Source organism: Globicephala melas, chromosome 1 (assembly GCF_963455315.2).
Source record: "Globicephala melas chromosome 1, mGloMel1.2, whole genome shotgun sequence".
Taxonomy (NCBI): Eukaryota; Metazoa; Chordata; class Mammalia; order Artiodactyla; family Delphinidae; genus Globicephala; species Globicephala melas.
In genome coordinates, this window is record NC_083314.1 from 47,427,925 (window position 1) to 47,451,865 (window position 23,941).

General features: G+C 37.9%; 1 protein-coding gene across 2 annotated transcripts in view; it reads right to left on the reverse strand.

Annotated features, from left to right (window-relative positions):
• Positions 1-23,941, reverse strand: part of DHX9 (DExH-box helicase 9) — a 52,342-nt gene that overhangs the window by 24,628 nt on the left and 3,773 nt on the right. The window contains exons 3-11 of one of the 2 annotated variants that reach the window (XM_060295573.1): positions 13,757-13,871; positions 10,619-10,731; positions 9,869-10,017; positions 7,445-7,491; positions 5,783-5,919; positions 5,408-5,497; positions 5,141-5,302; positions 4,925-5,002; positions 4,197-4,388 (exon numbers count right to left, since the gene is read on the reverse strand). In XM_060295573.1, coding sequence (XP_060151556.1) covers positions 4,197-4,388; positions 4,925-5,002; positions 5,141-5,302; positions 5,408-5,497; positions 5,783-5,919; positions 7,445-7,491; positions 9,869-10,017; positions 10,619-10,731; positions 13,757-13,871 — 1,083 coding nt within the window. Of the gene's footprint in view, positions 1-4,196; positions 4,389-4,924; positions 5,003-5,140; positions 5,303-5,407; positions 5,498-5,782; positions 5,920-7,444; positions 7,492-8,335; positions 8,473-9,868; positions 10,018-10,618; positions 10,732-13,756; positions 13,872-23,941 lie in introns of those variants that run through there. The other variant, XM_060295574.1, reaches the window with a different exon arrangement.

Here is a 23,941-nt window from a genome sequence, read left to right on the forward strand (position 1 = left end):
TCTGTAACTGAAAGAGTACTGCTTTCAGAACTTTGCACCCCTATTTCTCATCTGGGTATTTAAATACATGGTAATAAAACTAGGCTGCAATAAAATACAAGATTTCTAAGGCATCAGATATCACAAAATATACCAGACTCCACTTTCTCTATTTTCTAAGTTCTGAGTTTATTTTACATGACAGACAGCTGTATCCTGAAATGATGGTACCTTGGGGTACGTGCAGGACTGCCAAAATATTCACAGATGTTAATTTAACATACTTGATTTGCATCCTAGCAATTTTTTTTTTTCTTTTGCGGTGCGCGGGCCTCTCACTGTTATAGCCTCTCCCGTTGCGGAGCACAGGCTCAGGACGCGCAGGCTCAGCGGACATGGCTCACGGGCCCAGCCACTCCACGGCATGTGGGATTCTCCCAGACCGGGGCACGAACCCATGTCCCCTGCATCGGCAGGCGGACTCTCAACCACTGCGCCACCAGGGAAGCCCAACATCCTAGCAATTTTAACTCACCTCTCTCAACATCTTTAAGGTCAGAAAATAACTATTTCCTATTTTCAATTGTTGCACACTCACACCCTAAGTTTTAAGTGGCTTGAGTATGAATAGCCTGAAGGCACAAAAAGGATACAGTGAGTTTGGTATAGAATTTACACTAAAGCTGGTGGTAAGGTTACGAGTTAAGGTTTGAGCTACTCATTCTATTTTATTCTAGTTCATAATATCTCTCAACTTGTGCTCTATGACTTGAAATAACACATTTAACCAAGCACATAAAAAACTTAGGTAGTAATGACTTCATGTGGTTTCCTATATATGACTGCAAGTGGAGGAAAAAGGAAAAATGAGGGCTTCCCTGGTGGTGCAGTGGTTAAGAATCTGCCTGCCAATGCAGGGGACACGGGTTCGAGCTCTGGTCCAGGAAGATCCCACATGCTGTGGAGCAACTAAGCCTGCGCGCCACAACTACCGAGCCTGTACTCTAGAGCCCGCAAGCCACAACGACTGACTCCGTGTGCCACAACTTCTGAAGCCCGCGCACCTAGAGCCCACGCTTCGCAACAAGAAAAGACACCACAATAAGAAGCCCGCACACTGCAATGAAGAGTAGCCCCCGCTCGCCGCAACTAGAGAAAACCCACACAGGCAGCAACGAAGACCCAACGCAGCCATAAATGAATGAATGAATAAATAAATCAAAAGATGATACAACAGTGATATTACTACAAAAATTATTAATGCTGTCTCAGACTGCCTTAACAGAAGTACTATATAATACCACAATTATTAAGAACTGTATTCTACAATGACCAATCAGTATGTTCAGGCCTACCTTCTCAGGTAGGATGCTGATGCTTCCAATGTGCTTAACAACCTTAGACTCTATCTTCATGGCTAAACTACAGTTGTTTATAAAACAAAGGAGATATACTAGGACACTATACAAACTTTTGAAGACTTACTACAGGTATGAGAAATCAGAGACTGATTTGGGGACAAGCACTAGGACAAAAAGATGGAAGCCACAGAATGTCGATTTCATGTGACAGGTCAGTCATTTGTCCAAAATCAGAAGACACAGGCTACAACTCCACACAACTGGAAATTTTCAAGCAGAAGTAAGGTGACCATCTATTATAAACATTCCACCCTGAGTAGAAAGATGGAATAATTCTGTGAAGTATCTTTCAATTTCATAAATCTATCACTTTATGAAGCAATATAAATAAAGAACTAGTGGATAAGTGAAAGTTGTTTTATACGCAAAAGAAGTACGTTTGTTACAGCCTACGTATAGAAATCTGTTCATTTTACAGATGAAACCACCAGAAATGCCCAAATTATTTGGGAAGGGACACAAGTTAGTAAGCAAATTATACAAAGTTGAAGACCACAGTACAAAAACTATTTTTGTCTGGAACAAACAGAAGCCATTTTTGTCTGGAACCATTTGGATTTGATGTCAGACAGCAGGCGAAAAAAAATCACTTCTCACTTGGGCGGGAGTTAGTTTTTTTCATACTCATGACATGCAAACAACTTCTGAGTGAGACCATAGGTGTTCAGCTCATTTGGTGAAGTCAGCATTTCTGTGTATATGGCTGAATTGTTTTGAATTTAAAAATGGAGAGTGGTAGTAAGGAAGGAGGGCAGAGCAGAGCTCAAAGTTCTGTAAAATGGCGCCCTCCTGAACAATACACCTCCTGAAAAACCAGATAAGCATTAAGAGCAAGTATATTATATTGATGTACTTGAGGTTGGAACTTCTGCTGTGAGGCAAAGAAATCATAACCAGTTTTGGGAGTGAGAAGGGCAATCAAAGAACATTTTGAGAAGAAGAAAGCTAAGGGTCCTATCCCAGAAAAATGGAGACCTATCATATTTTTTTCAAGCTTATAATATCATCCATTTTAAATGCATTCCTTCAGTCATCTTTTAAAGGCCCCGCCAAACCCAACTCTCCTATAAAATACAGAGGCCAATTTTAAGATATACTTCATTTCAGACATGTTAAAAAAATATGGTTTATACATGTCCACATAAATGCACGTGTACAAACATCTTTTGCTATTTCAAGATTCATGACTCTACCCTGAGTATCAATTAAGCTTCCCAGGTTAAGAATCCCTAAGTCAAGGTCTGAGCCAGCCTGAGAGGTAGTATCTGGCTACTTGCAATGCTCTCCTTTCAAGTGCCAGAAGTACAGGGTTAGAGCTGACAGGAACCGCTTTAACCTAAGAAGACTGCTCTTCCCTAAGCACTGCAACAAACTTGCAGGCACTGCTTACTGCTAGCAAGGTAACAACAGGATGTAGCAGTCAAAAGGGGGAATACTGAAGGCCAACTGTTTGGTTATGAATCCTAGTTTCAACAACTTCCTGTGTTAACCTTGGACAATTTTAAATCTCTTTGTGCCTTAAGTTACTAAAAGAGAAATATTAAATAATATAGTACTTACATCTTAGCGTCATAAACTTTAAATGAGTTAAAAAAAAATATCAACTGTTTAAAACAGAAGCTGGATAGAACTACCATACGACCCAGCAATCCCACTACTGGGCATATACCCTGAGAAAACCATAATTCAAAAAGAGTCATGTACCACAATGTTCACTGCAGCTCTATTTACAATAGCCAGAACATGGAAGCAACATAAGTGTCCATCAACAGATCAACGGATAAAGAAGATGTGGCACATATATACAATGGAATATTACTCAGCCATAAAAAGACACGAAATTGTTATTTGTAGTGAGGTGGATGGACCTAGAGTCCGTCATACAGAGTGAAGTAAGTCAGAAAGAGAAAAACAAATACCGTATGCTAACACATATATATGGAATCTAAGAAAAAAAAAAAGGTCATGAAGATCCTAGGGGTAAGACGGGAATAAAGACACAGACCTACTAGAGCATGGACTTGAGGATGTGGGGAGGGGAAGGGTAAGCTGTGACAAAGTGAGAGAGTGGCATGGACATATATACACTACCAAACGGAAAATAGATAGCTAGTGGGAAGTAGCCGTATAGCACAGGGAGAGCAGCTCGGTGGTTTGTGACCGCCTGGAGGGGTGGGTTAGGGAGGGTGGAAGGAAGGGAGACGCAAGAGGGAAGAGATATGAGAACATATGTATATGTATAACTGATTCACTTTGTTATAAAGCAGAAACTAACACACCATTGTAAAGCAATTATACTCCAATAAAGATGTTAAAACAAACAAATAAACAAACAAAACAGAAGCTGGTGTATAGTAAGCATTCAGCTAAAGCCAACCATTTATGTTTTTCTATCTTTTTCTATCTTGTCTACTCTTGCTCTGACTGGTTTTTTATTGAACATTAAGGTGATAAGATAAAGAGAACCAAGGTCTGGATGTAAACTTAAGGAGAAAGTACTCTGTTTTGTTCAATTCTAGGCCCAAAGACTCCCTCTAGCCCAGACAAAAAGAATCCTTCACATGGTTCAGTTTAGCTTATCCGTGAGTTATACTGGAGATTAACACAGACTTAAATTCCTTTCACGCCTTTTTCTTTTTTTAATTTAAAAGGGCCTAACACTCTACCACTTTCAGAATTTGTCACTACAAAGGGGAGTTGATCAAAGAATTAGGAATGGTCAGGCTTCTAGGTGTTTCCACCTCTCAAACCCTATCCACACCAGGCACACACCTCGTAAGCTGGCTTGCTACTTACCTGCGTTACTACAATATTACACTCTGCTGCTCGGTCATTCTGGATAAAGTCATCTAGAATAAACTGGGGAACTTGTGTGGTTTTACCACATCCAGTAGCGCCTCGGATAATAACAACTGGATTTTGACTAATTTCTTCCAGGATTTCACTTTCAAATTTCTTCACAGGCAGTAACTCTCTCTCCTGTAAGATCTGTATTAGAAAAGTTACACCTTAAATTTCTACTAATATACATATTAGAAACAACTATCTTAATTCTAAAAAAAATCTGCCATCTCTATAAAAAGTTATTCCTTTCCACTGGCTGCATATTCAAAATATACTTTTTCATAAAAGAATGTATATATTTATACCTCTAGTTGAACGGTCTCTTTCCATTAAATTTCTGAAGAATCTATCTTTTGGCCTTATCCACACCCTTATTTTCCTCCTTTTCTCCCTAGATATTACATATACATTCCCTTTCTTCTAACATTTTAAGTTGTTTCATTCAGAAAATACAAAAAAACTACCAAAAAAAAAGTTATTATCCCACATCTTCCACCTTAAGAATCACAGGCCCTTAACTCACAACTACCCTCAGAGGTAACTAGGATTAGCAGTTAGGTTAGTATCTTTGATCTACCTTACTAGAAAGGGCAAAAACATATTATTCGCTGTCCTTCTGCCCATACCTAGAAAGTTCTGAGACTGCGAGCACCTTATGTCTAAATACTTCACAGACTTACTGCTTGCAAATCATGATCCTGTTCCAGCTGATACATTAATTCACTCTTGAGGTCCATGCTTATTTGTTCTGGAGTAGCCTGTAAAATGAGAAGGCAACAATCACACAAAAGCGTAATTCAGCTTCAAAATGAATCATTTTTTATCTAGATATCCTAATGAAATATATTCAAAAGTAAAACACGAGAGTCTGATCTCAAAAATAATGTTGCACTCACGTAAGCCAGGGGCCCCTCATCAATGTTGCTACTAGTCCAAGGATTCCAGTTGGATTGTGGAGGTGACCAAGGAACCACGCCCACTTGGTTCTGTCGCTGAGATGGCTCAAAATGAGCCAATTTGCCAAGGTTGAGTACAACAGGCACAGAAGGATCATCAGGCTATTAAAAATAACAGAAAACAAAACAAAACCAAAAAACAATACTAGTTGTTTGTCTGACTAGAGAAGTACAATACAAAGGTAAACTAAATAGCTGTATGCTTACTAGGGGCACGATCTCAAGATTTAGCTCTTGAATGATGTTCTGCAGCTGATGCTCCAAATCTTGAGAAAGGTTAACTTTGTAAGGCTCCACCTGCAGAAGAGGGATGGCCATGAAAATCATGTAACATACACCCAAACACTACTCAAATCTACTACAGTAGGGTTAAGAGTATGCAGTCAACATTAGGTCTACAATAGTCCTAAAGCCAACAAGTCAGTTCCCTCGTGAACGAATTACTTAATGATGATTAGTAGGGCCATTTCCATTTCTTGAGGCGAGAGTCCCAGAACTATCAAACTTCTTTAGCCAACTATTAAACAGAAGCTAAACTGAATCTTACAATATCTCTTTGGGCTACTAAGTCTAAAGACTCACTGTCTCTCCTTCTTTCTTCTTTGTAAGTCCAGAGTAAGCTTCAATCACTCCAAGGTGGTAGAGTTGTCTGACAAGTGACAGCGCACAGGACTGTGCTGCCAATTTTTTATTTGATCCATGTTCGCGTGCAAAAATCCCTATAATTTAAGGTCAGGATTATCAAGGACAGAAGGATAAATCGTCTAAGTAAAGAAAACATCTCAACATAAGCAACTAGGAGGTAAGGTACAAAAGCTGCCCTAAAATACAGAGTACGTTATGAGTTCTAAGTTCCTTTTCATTCTAACTGTTAACCAAAAGCCATACTTTAACAGCTTATCAACTAAGTAGCCAACCATCTTGATTACAGGCACACACTAAGACACATACAAATCATTATCAAAGCAAATAACCTATTTCAACAAAGTTGTTATTATTAACATCATTTGGCATTAAAACAGGGGAAGAAAAGAGAGTTTAGCTTCTGAAAAGTAAAGGATCAAAAAGCAAATCAAAGGAAAGAAAATGGGCCCAAAGTGCCTAGACCAGGAGACACCAATCTTCTTCTATAAAGGGTCAGAAAATAAATATTTTAGGCTTTGTAGGCCACATCGTCTGTCACAATTACTCAGCTCTGTCTCTCAAGTGTGAAAGCATTCACTGACAATACTTAAACCAGGGTTTGACGAACCTATGGGCCCAGGAACTAAAAACGTTGTAAAAATTTTAAAGAGTCATAAATATAAGACAGAAATAATGTGTGATGTATGTGACCCACTAAGCTTAAAATATTTATCTGGACTTTTACAGAAGTTTGCTCTTCCCTGACATAAACAAATGACTGTAGCTGTGTTCCAATAAGTTTAAAATAAACTCCCATTCACACAGAGTAATTTATCTTTAAGGTCTAGGATAAAAAAATTCAACATCATCTCCTTGTGATTCATTCAAAGGCTTGATTCTATTAGAAGTCTTTGATATACTAAATTTAAGTCATCAGAGTTAGTTGCAGAATTCTCAAGCTGGAAAGAATCTTCAGCCATTTCTCCTAATTTTTAGTGAAGTAAATTGAGTCCCAGCAAGGTAGGTGTGATTTATTCAAAGTCACAATACTCGCTAGTAACAAAACCAGGTACACAGGGCTATTCCGTACTTTCAAGCATGACACACTGCTTGCTTTAAACTTACTAAGAATAAAGGCAATATATCTTTGCCTTTCTACTTCCTTTATGAATAACCCCAACCTATTCCTTAAGTGCTTCCTCAGGGTAAACTTCTCACCTTTTCTTCTCGACTCCGTGACTCTTATAAATGCTCACATTCACTTTTAGGCCTCCAATCCTGTCATCTGATTAACTCCTTTCTAAATGTCACCTAGCTAGCCTTACCCAAAGGAATTATATCTTTTATGTAGAATGATAAAAAAACATTTTAAAATTCTCTGACAGTGGCAGATTCTTCAGTAGCCTACCACCTCTTACCCTTTGAAACGTAAACTAACACAATCTTTCTTTTCACATGCAAAAATGGGAAAGTGGGCCTTCTAATATTCTAAAATACCCTAAATGCTACCTTATATCATGGACTCCATCAAATTAATAAAGCTTACATATATGTGGCTCAAGACTTTAAAGCGAATACTACTCCACTATACAAGGCTCAGAGTATCAGGGAAGCACTTACTTCTGCCCAGCTGCTTGATATAAATGGTCATTTCTGCAATAAAGCTCCTGTAAGAATATATATAAACAAGGTTAGAAATTTCACTCTTAGAAATTATTAAATCCAGGACTCCCCAATCAGGCAGGCTTTCCAACTGCTTAGGCAAATCAAAGCAAAAAACCACTGTAAACACTTATATCTGTTCAATCCTAGAACAAATGAAGTACATAAACTTTAAATAATGCACAACATGGCACGAGACAGCTGTAATCAAAGTTGATGAACCAACTGTTCACGAAAAGAAAATGTTAGGGTTTTTGGTTCTATATTTACTTACTATTAACTCTTATTTCACAGGTTGCAGTCTGAATAGCTAGAATACGTTCAGTGAAAAGGAATTTTCCACTCAGCTTGAGGCCGAGAAATAAAATAGGCCTAAAACCCCTTAAATTATAGTTGTGATTGTTTTAAGATTCCTTTGCATGGGCCACCCACTAATGATTTCAATCTGCTAAGATAAGCTAAATATATGCAGGTATGCACACATACACATGGGTGTACAACCACTGTGCACATGTCAGTGGTTCCTGAGGCGGGGGTCTGATATCTGCCTGCAGTTGGAAGCAGCCCTTGATAACAAAAAATTTAGCTTACTTATATCACACTTTATTTAAATCAGGTCCTGGAGAACAAAATATTTTTGAAAATTATAGCTAAAATTTCTAGCAGATTCTAGGGAATAAATTTAGGTTTTAACAAGGGCAAAAATGCCCTTTGAAATCTATGCTTTCTGATCCCTTCCACTACTCATGTACATTCTAACCTTGAGTTTGTGCTGTGAATAAAAGGTTAGGTGAGACTTTAGAAAAAAAATAAATGTTAGATTCCTTCCTATACCTCATGTGAACTGACCTTCAGGCACAGCGGCTTCAGGGGTCAAAGGCCACTGGCTTTCAAGGGAACAACATCCACCCTTTCATTAATGACACCGATGCCAGTATGTTTCTCAGCCAGGCTTAAAGTCAGCACTCAATCTCATTCTCCTCCACCTAGGGGGAACAGCAACACCAGAAATCAGTTTACAATAGTTTCCCATGTGATTGCTTAGTTCAGCCTAAGCAGCAGCACATGTGTGTATGAACACAGACCTCTGGTGTTGCTGTCTGTTATGCCTTTAAATAAAGGACATATAAAGAGCAATGCTGTCCTAGCTCCCCCAACTTCTCTGCCTTCCTCATCATAGCCTGAATTCTTCAACTTTGTATCAGAAGCCAATAAGACACTTAAAAAAAAAAGTTTATAATAAGCTTGAGGCATACTTAAATTATCTAACTGTTCTTAAAGTCACCAATTGCTACTAAGCCCAATCAGTGCAGAAAAACAAAATATTTTTTTAAAAAATCATCAACAAATGAATGTTTCCTTTATGATCTTTGAGGGTTTAAAAAAGTGTGACGTTAAATTTAAGTATTTGAGAATTCAGGATTGAACAAAACAGTGCGAAGCAGGGGGAACCATGCTCTGAACATCATTTTGACCAGTGTCAAAGTTTTTTGTTAGTTATAATTATTTTAGGGCTGCTAGATGCAACCAAAGAACCCTTTGATTTTCAAGGGAAAAACTTTTGATGTATTTTGAATAATTTATTTCATATAAGGACAGCAAATTAAATCATCCAGATTTCCATTGTAACATTCCCTCCCTTCCAATAAAATATAGTGCCCCCAGAAGAGTCTAATCCATATGAGCCTTCCTGGGAGTAATAATTACTACACCCTGGAATGCTCTCAGGAAGAACAGCAAGCAGGCTGAGAAACATACTGTCACTGTTAGAACAACCTCCTCCCTTTATGTTCAGTTTTATAAATTTAACAGAATAAAAGTGTGCTAATTTAACTCATACAAAGATTGAGGCTCTCCTTCAGCTTTACAATAAGCCCTTAAAACTTCAATAATAGGACTGAAGAGCTGGCAACTTTCCAAGCTGATGGGAACTTTGGATCTAGATGCAATGCCATCTACCTCTGACCACTCTAAACTTAAGTGTCTAACTTGATGCGCGGAAGAAATAAACATTATAACTGCCTCTAATACCACAGTGAACAATAAACTCACTACCTCTGGCTGATTTTTAAGTCAATTATGGACAAACCACTACTTGTGGCTACGAGTTTTGCCTCTCAGATTCATACGAGAACCTAAAAGTCTAGCAACACAAACAGCAGATTTTTGCATAACTTCTTACACAGCTAAAATCACACTCCTAAGTGAAAACCATGGTAAACTGCACATTACAAATCAATAACAATTTTTCTTGGGCAAAATAACATATCTTTTCTCAATTTGCTGCTAATCCACAAACTGAACCAGATAGCACATACAAAAATAGAATGACTATACAAAACCCTAACTTACTACAGAAGGCAAAGAGTGAAACAAGCAAACCTGTTGTGATCAGGACCCACTTGGGTGTACTTATATTCTCCTTGGATCTTTTCTTTTTGGAAATATTGGTTCAGACGAGCCTTAGCATTTTCCAAGGTCCAGTTTCCATGTAGCCCAGCATTTAAATCCACTTCTTCGGATTCAAGGGTCTGTTGAATCAATGATAATTAAATTTGCCTCCACTAAGTTTAGTTTAGTTATGTACACTTAACGCACAAAAATAACTTTTTTGTACCATGCTTTATAATGCAAAAGTTGTTTAATAGTTTCTAATCCTAGTCAAAATTGAGCCAGAATTTAGTTTTTACTCCATGTGATGGCCCTATTGTATAAACAAGCTATTAGTTAATGTACTGTATTTAAACTGTTCCAAAGAAACCTTTGACAAAATTTTTTACGCTGGTTTTAACACTTTACATATATCAAGTGGAAAAGTAAGTGTTCTGTCTTATGAAAACGCCTTTACCATGAGTGCTCATGAAAGGACGTTTACTGAGGCACCTACATTTCCTACAAAGCAGATGAAGAGATCTTTTATTAACACCATGAAAAATTGTTTTATTTCACAGGCAATTCTAATGACCAGATTTAACAGGCAGCTTAGGTTTATGGTGTTTTGGGTGAACAATCAGTCTCAAATAACTACTTAAAACAATCACCAACTTATTAAGTTGCAAATATCTTAAACCTTGCCATGAACCAAGTCCTAAATCACATTCCAGGAGGTGTAACACAGGGTTACAGCCTTACCGCTTGTACTTCTTGCTCTTCTTTTCTTGAGTAATAATCCTTCAAATTGGCTCCTCGATCCCAGGTGGGCCCAGGAGCACCATAGCCAGAGGCCCCAATTCCAGAATTATTTTCTATTACGGGAAGAAAATGATTGTTCCCTTGATAAATCAAACTGTATGAAGATCCTAAATATTTTTTAAAAATACTCCTAATTTAGATTTTAGCACTCCATTATTAGAAATCCAACGTTTCAGTTATTTGGAAATGGGCCTGAAACCTCTATGACTTACCTGAAAAGTGTTACATGACTGAATACAGGTCTAAATTGCTAATTCCAAAGATGGTATACAGGGGGGTGCTACAAGTAATGATCATAAGTGACTGATAACCCAGCATACGTTATCAATGTAGCTTTAAGTTGTTGCTTATGTATTGGGTTGGCCAAAAGGTTCATTCAGATTTTTCCTGTAAGATGGCTCTAGGAGCACTTAAAGTTGTCTTTAACTTCATTTAAAACAATTTTGTTAGACTGTATGTGACAGCTGTCATATCAGCGAGCATTTAATAAAAGACTTATCAAAATTGGTGAATTTTTGTGTAGTCATTTTTTTTTTTTTTTGCAGTACGCGGTCTCTCACTGCTGTGGCCTCTCCCGTTGCAGAGCGCAGGCTCAGCGGCCATGTCTCACGGGCCCAGGCACTCCGTGGCATGTGGGATCTTCCTGGACCGGGGCACAAACCCGTGTCCCCTGCTTCGGCAGGCGGACTCTCAACCACTGCGCCACCAGGGAAGCCCTGTGTAGCTATTTTAATACTGAAGATGGAAGGAAAAAAAGCAACATTTTCGGCATATTATGCTTTATTATTTCAAGAAAGGCGAAAACGCTACCGAAATGCAAAAGAAGATTTGTGCAGTGTATGGAAAAGGTGCGGTGACTGAGCGAACGTGTCAGAAGCGGTTTGTGAAATTTCGTGCTGGAGATTTCTCCACGGTCAGGTAGACCAGTTGAAGTTGACAGAGATCAAATCGAGACATTAACTGAGAACATTCAATGTTATACAACATGGGAAATAGCTGACATGCTCAAAATATCCAAATCAACTGCTGAAAATCATTTGCACCAGCTTGGTTATGTTAATCACTTTGATGTTTGGGTTCCACGTAAATTAAGCAGAAAAAGCTTCTTGACCGTACTTCCTGCATGTGATTCTCTACTTAAACATAATGAAAATGCTCCATTTTTATTTATTTTTTAATTATTACTTTAAAATTTATTTTATTTATTTATTTTTGGCTGCACTGGGTCTTCGTTGCTGCTTTCTCTAGTTGTGGTGAGTGGGGGCTACTCTTAGTTGCACTGTGTGGGCTCTAGGCGCACGGGCTTCAGTAGTTGTGGCTCGCGGGCTCTAGAGTGCAGGCTCAGTAGTGGCGCATGGGCTTAGTTGCTCCATGGCATGTTGGATCTTCCCGGACCAGGGCTCAAACCTATGTCCCCGGCACTGGCAGGCGGGTTCTTAACCACTGTACCACCAGGGAAGTCCCAAACGTTCTGTTTTTTGGGTTTTTTGGGGGTTTTTTTTGCGGCACGCAGGCCTCTCACTGTGTGGCCTCTCCCGTTATGGAGCACAGGCTCTGGACGCGCAGGCTCAGCGGCCATGGCTCACGGGCCCAGCCGCTCCGCGGCATGGGGGATCTTCCCAGACCGGGGTACGAACCCGCGTCCCCTGCATCGGCAGGCGGACTCCCAACCACTGCGCCACCAGGGAAGCCTCCAAACATTCTGTTTTTAAAACAAATTGTGACAGGTGATGAAAAGTGGGTACTGTACAATAATGTGGAACGGAAGAGATCATGGGGCAAGCGAAACGAAACCACTACCAACCACAACAAAGGCCTGTCTTCATCCAAAGAAGGTGATGTTGTGTATGTGGTGGGACTGGAAGGGAGTCCTCTATTATGAGCTCCTTCCAGAAAACCAAACCATTAATTCCAACAAGTACTGCTCCCAATTAGACCAACTGAAAGCAGCACTCGACGAAAAGCGTCTGGAATTAGTCAACAGAAAACGCATAACCTTCCACCAGGATAATGCAAGACCACATGTTTCTTTGATGACCAGGCAAAAACTGCTACAGCTTGGCTGGGAAGTTCCGATTCATCCACCGTGTTCAGTAGACATTGCACCTTCAGATTTCCATTTATTTACCTCTTTATAAAATTCTCTTAATGGAAAAATTTCAATTCCCTGGAAGACTGTAAAAGGCACCTAGAATAGTTTTTTGCTCAAAAAGCTAAAAAGTTTTGGGAAGATGGAATTATGAAGTTGCCTAAAAAATGGTAGAAGGTAGTGGAACAAAAAGGGTGGATACGTTGTTCAATAAAGTTCTTGGTGAAAATGAAAAATGTGCCTTTTATTTTTACTTAAAAACCAAAGGCACTTTTTTGGCCAACCCAATAATAGCTGATTAAATGATAAAATGGTTTCTTTGCTAAGTATGATCCTGAAAGAAAGCTAACTACTAGTGCTAGAGACGGAAATAAGGAGAAGCTTAAAAGGTGTTGAAAAGTGATGAATCTTGACGAGAAAGCAGAATAACTAAAAATAGTAGTTAATATTGACTGAAACTCTATCAAGTTTATTATATGCTTTTTAAAAGTTTACTCTTCATAATAATCTTATAAGTAAGTACTACTGCTATTCTTGTTTCATAAACACTGGATCTGAGACTTAGGCAATTTGACAAATATTCCACTTAATCTACCCTACAGCGGACACACTAATAAAGTTTTGGTATATATAGAATTCAGCAATGACTGGGATCCATAGGGCAAACAAACAAGCCTACAATATATTTGGTAGAAATAAGTTAGAAACAAGAAAGAGCAGTAAATAAGACCCCTTTAACCAAATGTTCTAGCCTGTGCAAAATCTATCCAGGGATCAAAAACTAGTAAAAGCTAAAGACAGCAAGGAATTGAGCTGTACCAAGTTATAAAAGAGATTAAATAATCTGGTGGTATTATGTGGTTCTTAGGTTCTCTGAAAATTATGAGTTTACTATAGTTATTTCTATCTATCCAAGTGAGAAAGAAAGATGATGAATGCAAGATCGTGTATCTTATTCTCAGTCATGTGCACACATTCAAGTCCCTTACCTGTTTTGAGAGCCAGATGTGGAGGAAGAGGTCCTCCCATGGTTGTTGGTAAACCTCCACCAGTATCTGCTGTGCTGTCAGGTGCATCAGTAATTGGGGGCGGAGGGGGTGCTACCTGCAAGAGTTTGAAAAGTCAAGACAGTGTCAGTAATTTCGCCTTCAGAAAATATTAAATTCTTATTCTTAGAGGAGGTCCACGTGTCACCCCTCCTTTCCTCATAATATTAACATCTTTGTTTTTTCAGTATTATAAAACTGTTATGCTCTCATTTCAGGCAGAAAAGGATAGGGCAGTAAAAATATTCATAATTTTCCATCTGGAGATTACATAATTATGTAGATGAATACAGTTTTTCCACAAAAAGTGGGATCGTTTTTCCACAAAAAGTTTATGCTGTATAGTTAATTTACCTTTTCCACTTAATATCTTTTTTAAAATAAAATATTTATTTATTTATTTATTTGGCTGTGTCAGGTCTCAGTTGCGGCACATGGGCTTCTCTCTAGTTGTGGTGCTCAGGCTCTAGAGCGCGCAGGCTCAGTAGTTGTGGAATGCATGGGCTTAGCTGCCCCGCAGCACGGGGGATCTTAGTTCCCCGACTAGGGATCGAACTCGCATCCCCTGCATCGGAAGGCAGATTCTGAACAACTGGACCACCAGGGAAGTCCCTCCACTTAATACCTTTATAAATATGTTCAACTTCCAAGAAGCATCTGTTAAGAGACGTCTACGTGGTAGACATTATCATGGGTACTGAGGATAAAATAATGAACCAACCAGATGTTCTGTAGTTACAGAGCTATATTCAAACAGCTACATTCTAATTCTGTATTCTTACAGAGCTAAATAAACAACAAGTAAATACACAGTATGTCAAGTATAATACAATACTACCAGAAAAGAAAAGTAGAAACTGTTAGAGATCAGTCTCCATGTTAGCAGACATTCAGATTGTAGCCAATCTTAAATCATAAAACAGCATTGCCATAAACTCTTTGTACTTTGGCTTATTTCTTTTGGGAAAAATTCACGAAAGGCAGCTTGCTGGGTTAAAAGGCATCAAGATTTAAAAAAGCATCATAGTGCTCTACAGAAAGGCTGACTTCCAAGCTTGCACTCTATATGAGAACCTACTTCCCCACAGCCTCACCAATCCTCGGAATTACAGCATACGTCTTACATCTTTACCAGTATTAGTTCTGTTTTGTTGTTACGGTGACCGGTTATTTTCATTTACATTTTATTTGCCCATTACTCTATCTGGATAATTCATCATTCCCACTAATTTCTAAGAATTTAATATTTCAGTGCTATTCACTGTGTCATACACGTTGCAAAATAATTTGTCCTTTTCCTTTTAACTTTGTTAAACGCTGCTTAACATTATTTTGTTTTTGTTTCCGCAGTCAAATCTAGTTTCTGCTGTGACACCTCAGTAAAATGGCCTTTCCTATCCTGAGACCTGTTCTACGTTATTTGCATACACACATAGGCACATGTATGCATACACCATCCCTCCCCATCTTGAAACTAGTATCATGCAAATTTAGTTACTGCAAACTAAAAATTAAAAATCTTTATTAATATATAGTAGGGATGGCTAATACTTTTAACTTCTTCAAATTCTTCAGCAATAATTTTTCCAAATTACCCTTTTCATCTATTTTACCAAATATTATGTTAAATTTATAGAACTTACTCAGGGAGAACGGACTTCCTGACAATGAGCTGGCTGCTGTCTTACAATAACACTCCCACCGGCCGACATCTTCCAGTAACACGCGCGCCCAAATATGTGGCTCTACATTTCATCACTTTTCTATCTGCTGAGACAATTCCCCACAGATATCTCAAGCTTTTTCAAGTTTTATTTAAACATTTTTTCAAGGATGCTTGGAGAGCAAATAAACTTGCAAGATGAAGACAATATCTTCCTCCAGGGTAGGAGGCAGGTTTGTTTCCTAACAAGTATGATAAAGATAGCCGGCAGGTTTGCCAGCAGCCCCCCAACACTAGGGGCTTTCCTTAAGCTCAGGTGCCTCAGCTGTGATACAGACCCACTGTGTCCTCAGCATCCACCTGGACCTACTCCACACCGTCCCCCAAGGGGTTCAGGAACAAGGGGGAACTGAGGCAAACATGAAGAGTATGGTGCCTACTATCCCATGAGTAACATCCTTTGTCTCTGACTCAGAAGTCTTGTGTCTTCTGTCAGTATCTATGAAACTGTGGCAGTCTGAACTGTTAGCTTGCAAGTGTGGTAAAATCTCAGACTCTTAAGAGTTCTTGATGCTATCCTTCAGTGAAAATCCATTGCACTGTTCTTACAGGTCCTACAAACTACATATGCACAAGTTCTTTATAATTTTTACTATTATAGTAAGATATGTGTCCAATTAGATTCTTTATAATATTTACACCTCATTTCTTTCTACATATTCCTTTTTATTTACTGCATTACACTGAGTAATGGTGGTGACATTGGACACCTTGGTCTTGTTTTAACTTTACAGAAGTTCCCCTAGAGCAGGGCATCGCCAACTATCCACAATGAAGAACTGGCTTTGAGTTTTTTCCCCTAATCCACTGGGAACAATATTTTTGTAAAATATACCAAAAATAAATTCCTAGAAATATGAAATAGAAAAACATAAAATACAAACCCAAGTTTTCTAATTATTAGATTCAACAAAAACAAGTTTACTGTCAAAACATCATTAAGTATTTCTAAATTCTTACTCATTTCTATATTTACCTCCTCACAAACTGTAACAAACACTTTGAGCAGCACTTTTTTAATACAGTGTTCACTATTATTTTTAGATGATACCTCTTAGCATGTCTAGGAAGTATTTCTCTACTCCATTTCCCAAGTACCTTATTGGTAATAAGCACTTAATCCTGTCACATGTGTTTTTTAAAACCTCTATTAAGTTGATCACTGAGTAGATATTTCTTCTAGACTCATCAATGTGATATAGTAAAAAAGTCGGATTACAGAGTTCTGACTCAGATCTGCTAGAGGTGTCATAAGATATGGTATGTGCAACAAATTACTTTTCTCAAATACGAAACATGCTGCATTCTCAAACCCATCTAACCACGTGAGTTTTTGATAAAGGACTGTGAATCTAGTTACTTTTTTCTTAATTAGACTTGGGATGGACTATTTATCTTTTACAAAGAACATCAAAAATTTTTACTTATCACTTTTATTGATACTTTTTTCCTTTCTAATTCAGCAATTTCTGATTTTGCCTTTATTAATTTCTTCCTGTTTTATCTGGTGTTATCTTCCTGAATTGAAACTTATTAGCCCATTCATTTAAAAAACTATTCCTTGTATAAAAATAAAAGCATTCGATGACGTTCCTTTGAATAGAATATTCCTCTGGCACTCCAGAGTTTTGATAGAAAATGTTATCTAAACAGTCTGTAATTGTAATTTTAAATTTTCACTTAGAACTAAGAATTCAAATTTCCAAGTGTTTGGAATTTTTTGGTCCCTTTGCCACTGTCTCCCATTACCATCTTGGTTTTGCCAATACAAACATTAGTATTTCTAATGCTAGACAGACTGATACACTGTGAATTGATGTTTCTTTGTCTTTGTTGTCCTTGCTGCTTCCTTCCTTAAAGTTTGCTCTGATATTAATATTGCTACTCCTACTTTATTTTGTACTTCATCTGCCTGGTACAGCTTTATTTATGTCTTTATTTTCAATCTTTTTGACTGAAAGATTTCTTTATACAGATAGCATAGGGCTTGAGGCAAAGTACAGCCTACTCCTGGGACACCATTAATAGCCAGGTCCCAGCAAAAAACCAGTGAGCAGCACTGGTGCCACAATGTTTACTTGTCTTTCCTCTTTCCACCACCTTGCCACTCCAGGGCCACAATTCCATTCTACCTCACTCTCTATCTACATCAACTTAAGAAAAAGATTCTTCAAGATTGAGGTTTTGTTAGTGGGACAACCTCCTACTTTCCAGTGATGGGGAGTATTATGGATTAAATGCCTGAGTCTCCCCAAAATGCATATATTGAAATCCTAAGTTCCAATGTGATAGTACCAGAAGTCAGGGCCTATGGGAGGTGATAAGGCCATGAGAGTGGAGCCCACCTGAAAGGGTACAGTGCCCTTACTGAAAAAAAAAAAAAAAAAAAAAAAAAGCAAAGCAGAGAGCTCTTTCACCAGACACTGAATCAGACAGAACCTTTATCTTAACACTTCGCAGCTTACGTAAGTGTGATAAGTAAGCCACTCAGTCTATGGTACTCTGTTATAGCAGCACTAAGACAGGAAGAATTTCCTTTTTTACATTTACTGATCTATTAAGATTAAGATGCAGAAAGGGAAAAAAAAAAGATGCAGAAAGGGGTATTAAAAGGCGTGTCATCGTGCATAAACTTGGCTCTGCCCTAAGGAAGGTTTAATGACATGAGAAAATGTTTATTATATTAAGATAAGCGAAAAAACAAGGTTATAAAATAGAATACGCAATTTGTATCCTATCGTGTTAAAATACACATTTAAATATCTAAATAAAAATACAGATTTTAGCGACACTGGCAATACTATGGTTTATTTATGTTGTCTTTCTAAAATTTATGTTGTTTTCTAAAATTTCTGCAATGAACATGTATTAAACACTGTAAAAAATGTTATTTTTTTAAATTCGAGAACTAATAGTAAAACATGAACTACCAATAGATAAGCAAACAGACAATTCAAAGAAGGAAGTTAGAAATAATTAACATTTAGAACAAATGGTCTACTTATTAATAACGAAAGAAACAAATTAAAACACTATCACTTTTTCTCTCTTAAATTAAATAATTTTTAAAAAGAATACCAAAACTACTAAATCTGTTGATATAGGTGATACAGTGAAATGTACAATGGGTCAAGCATTCTGATAATCTTGCAATATTACATTAAGAATTCAACACAGTATTCGACGTAGACTCACCTACAGACTGATGTGACCAACCCCCCACCCAACACAGGTGACAAAATAGGTTCATTATTTCAGAGGGCATACTGTTCCTATGAATAAACAAAATCCCCATCAAAAAACAAAAAGATTTTCATCTAATAAAAGGAAGCAAGGCCAGAAAAACTGTTTACTGTACATAATTTAAAAATTCAAGTTTAGGAAAAGAGACAAGTTGTACAGGGAAGTTTCATAAATTCTCACTGCTGTCACTTTTTTGGGGAATGCCTGTTTGTTTAAAGTTGATCTATTGAGGTGAACGGTTTTGTTCAAGATGAAGAAATATAAGCTCTTGTCAAGTGATATCAAGTGATATCAAGTGATATCAAAAGATTAATTATGGTTTAGTCTAAGTAAAAGTTAAGGATTGATGCATTCATTACAAAAAAGATTCAAGTACCAATACCTGATAGAATGCAAAGCTTACAGAGTAGTATGAACAAAGGATGGGATAACTATGGTATGGAATACTTAAGGGTATAGGACCATACCCTACTAAGTGAGGGAATGATAGAACACAAAATTAAGGAGCAGTCAGAGACAGGAAGAAAATCACGAAGACGGGGTAATAGAGAAGACAAAGGAAGAGTGTGTTGCGATGGAGGATGTGAAAAACAAAGCTGAATACCAGTAAAAAAAGGGAGGGGTGGGGGAGTATTCAGTTTACATTAAGAACATCTTTTTTTGGTATGGCAGAAAATACCACATGCAAAAACAAAGATATAAAGGACAAACTGGAAAAAAAAATATTTGTAACATATCACAGATAAAGGATTACTATTGCTAATATGCAAATAACTTAAAAAATAACAGAAAAATGAGTAAAACATATGAACAAGTTCATTGAAAAAGAAATGCAAATGGTCCTTAAATGCCAAAAGATCTTCAACTTCACTCAAAATAAAAGGAAGGCAAATTAAAGGTATACTGAGATATCTACCACAGACTGACAAAAATAGAGCAGTGGTGAGGTGGTAGACTGAGGTTTCTCTACCCCGACACTACTGACATTTTGGACAGTTAATTCTTTGTTGTGGGGGACTGTCCCTGGCCTCTACCCACTAGATGCCAGTAGCAGCCCACCCCTGCCCCCTTGGTCAAAAACGTTATCTATATATTGCCACTGACACCCCACCCCGGTGGGGGGCAGCTGCCCCTATTGAGAACCACTGGAAATGACTGAAATGGTGAAAATTGCAAAATAATACAATTCCTATCCTATGGAGAGAGAAAACTGTAATAGCTTGCAAAATCACATGGGCATATATCTTTTGACCCAGCAATCCCATTTCAAGGAATCTGTCCCACAGACAGACTAGCAAAAATACAAAAATTCATATGCATACATATACATAATATATAGGCTATTCATGTCAGCATTGTAAGTAACAGTAAAAAGATAGTACAAAACTCTATCAATAGAGGCTAGTTGAATAAACTATGGTACTATGGAAGTAAAAAACAGGTAGGAAAAGAAAAAGAAAAGTGTACAGAATAAGATAGCGTTAATTTAAGAAAGAGTTGGGATAAGGGATAGTAATACATATACATTTTTTTCTTCTTTTGCTTATAGTTAGAAAAAGGTTGACCCAAAACTATATAACAAAAACAAAAAACTGAAAGACAGGAAAAAGGATGGAGGAGGCAGGAACAGAAGCCAGACTTTTCTAAATATACTTCTTTTGTTAATTTAACATCAAAACTATGTAACTATTTAATTCAGTTCTCCAATTTTAAAAAGGTGATCCCTAAAAATCAAAAGCAAAATGAAACAGATGAACCTGAGTATAGAGCTGAGAGTATGATCACGAACAGGAATTATTTCAAACTTTAAAGTGCAGTAATTTGTATGTCTATAGTAGGATACACCCTAAATATGAAAAAAATTGCAAAAAATGTTAAACTTTTCAGTAATCGTATTATTGGTGGTAGCAGTGGAATTTACAGTGGAGACTGTTGTACATGTATATTGAATAAAGCAACAGAGTAATTATGTTGGGGCACTGCAAGGAACCATGGTTTTTGGATTGGGGGAAAATGGACATACAGATCTACACTGAAGTTAAGCAAAAGCCCTGCAATTCTGAATTTAAACTGGAAGCATCAGGTTGAACTCAAAATATATCTTGTCTTGGAAAAATTTTTCCCAAGCTGTGTACACTGAAAAAGCTAAAACAATGACCAATTTAGTAGTAACTTCTTGGCACTCAGTTTGTGGCCTCTAAAAATCAACCCCCAGTGAAAAGAACCAGGGATCTTAAGAAATGGCTGATTCCAGATCTGAGATAGGAAAATTCAAGTTGAGCCAAACATATGGTATGCCACAAAGCATGAAAGTGATCAAAGACTAAGGTTAAATGAACTTAGAAATCAATGTGAAGAGGGTCCTACTGGTCCAAAATGGGACAACTTAAAATAAACATCAACAATAAAAATAATGGATTAAAATGTTATGTATTTGAATCAATGAGTTCATAATAATTGTGGGAAAAAACCTAGCTGGTAACCTTTGGAAGATGCTAGGGACAAACTTATTTCTTTTAATTTTTTTTTTTTTTTTTTTTGCGGTACACCGGCCTCTCACTGTTGTGGCCTCTCCCGTTGCGGAGCACAGGCTCCGGATGCGCAGGCCCAGCCGCTCCGCGGCATGTGGGATCTTCCTGGACTGGGGCACGAACCCGTGTCCCCTGCATCGGCAGGCAGACTCTAAACCACTGCGCCACCAGGGAAGCCCTCTTTTAATTGTTAAAGGGAAAGAATCAAAACATTTATCTTGCTTTTTCTGTATAAATTATATCTCAGAGTGACTAAATTATTGATAAGGAGAGGTTCTGTTTTTGCTTTTTAAGGCGGTTTCTTGTTATAAAAGTATTCCAGCCAGAAATCAAAGGAATGTGCTAATGAAATAAATCTACACGGTGATATCAATGGCTGCTAATGTCACATCATGCACCTCCTCCTGATGAAGTACAGACCATCACCTTTGGAAATTTCTTGCTCCTGCCCCTCTACCCCAAACAAATCTGAATCTGATCAAGTCTCTAATCTAACCACTAAATATGGGAAATAGAGGAACAGAGAAACATGTTTTATGATACCAGAGGGATATAGCTGCAAAATCTAAACTGTGGGAAACTAAAGAATAAATAACATGCTTTCTTCAACAACAAATTCCAAAGAAAAATTAGAGACAAAGGAAGAGGGAGAGAGAATCTAATGATTAAAAGACTAGATATCAATTGTAGTATATGGACATCATTTGGAGCATGATTTAAATAACCTATTAAAAATGGATTTATGAAACAAGGAAAATCTGAATACTGAGGGTATTTGGGAATATTAAGAAATTATTCTTCAATTTTTTTTTTTAGGTTTGATAATGGAATTGCTATGTTTTTTAAAGGATTATCTTTTAGGGATACAAACTGAAACAGTAACAGATGAATCACAGGATGTTTGGGATTTGCTACAAAATAATCCAGAAGGAAAAATATAGATAGAAATTATAGAGATGAATCATGATTGGCCATGCTGAAAAAGGTTGCAACTGGATTATGGGAACATAGGGGTTCATATCATTCCTATACTTGCTTTGATACACATTTGACACTTTCCACAATAAAAAATTTAAGTAGGGCTTCCCTGGTGGTGCAGTGGTTGAGAGCCTGCCTGACGATGCAGGGGACACGGGTTCTTGCCCCGGTCCAGGAAGATCCCACATGCCGCGGAGTGGCTAGGCCCGTGAGCCATGGCCGCTGAGCCTGCGCGTCCGGAGCCTGTGCTCCGCAACGGGAGAGGCCACAACAGTGAGAGGCCCGCATACCGCAAAAAATAAAAAAAATTAAAATAAAAAAAATTTAAGTATCCTTTGCATTTAGAAACAGGTCATTTTTGGCAAGTGCATTCTGTTGAGTGAAAACGCAAATGAAGTGACACAAACAGGGTTTGGCAGGGATGGGGAGGTGAAATAAAGATGGTATCTAAAAGTAAAGACTGGCTTGTGATATAATATTTTTCCAAATTCATCCATTCACCATTCATTCATTCATCTAACCAAAAAATATTAAATGCCTGCTATATGGGCCAGAACTATTCTAGATGCTAGAGACACAGCAATGAACTAAAAACAGACAAAAAATCCTCTGCTCTCATGAATTTAATTCTAATATGACGATCTAGGGGGAAAAACTAGGTTAGAAGCAGGTTTTTCAATCTTAGTATAACAGACATTTTGGGCTGGATAATTCTTTGTTGTAGGATGCTGTCCTGTGCATTGTAGGATATTTGGCAGCACCCCTGGCCTCCACCTACTAGATGTCAGTGTCACCACCACTCCCTTCCAGTTGTAACAACAAAAATGTCTCCACAAATTGCCAAACATCCCTGTGGGACAAGATGACTTCCAGTTGAGAAGCAGCAGGCTATAAGTTAGTAAGTGCTATGAAGAAAAATGTAACAGTGAAAGGAAATAAGAAGTACCAGTGTAACGGCAGATTTGCAATTTTAAACAGGATGGCTGAGGAAGAGCACTACAGGCAGAAGGAATAGTTAAGTACGAAAGTCTTGAGGTGGAAAAGATGCCAGCATATTTGAGGAACTGCAAGAAGGCCAGTGTAGCTGGAAGAAGTGAGGGAGAAAGCAGAAAATGCATATTCAGAGCATTTAATGGGAAAAATCTGAATGTGCTAAAATGCTAACAAGAAAAAACTGAAAGTAGGATATTGTTTATGGTATGCCCAAGTAAGCTTCTACTAGACTGACTCCTGCAGATAACGTGAGCTCTAGGAAAATAAAAACAAGAACTAAAACACCCCTAAAACCCCCTCGACTATACACAGGCACTAAAAAGTAAACAAAAGCTGGCAGATTCTGGAAGGAACTTGAAATGAGAAAGCAAGAAATAGCAAGGGTATAATTCCTGTTTATTATGCCTTTTAGCTCTAGGGAAGACCATGTGAGGCAGCTAAAACTCAACAGAAAACCCAGTCTTCCTGGTCTGACATATCAGAGGGTAAGAATTTGGGGAAACCAAAGCTGCTAAAAAGTGCGAAAGGAATCCTGGAAAGGAAAGGAGCAATCTCAAATTTTGTGTATAAACTCTCCCCAAATCTCTGGCTAACCCCTGAACTACATATATACAGGAAAGACTCCAAGCCTCCTAGCATAGGATCAGAAAACTGAAGTGA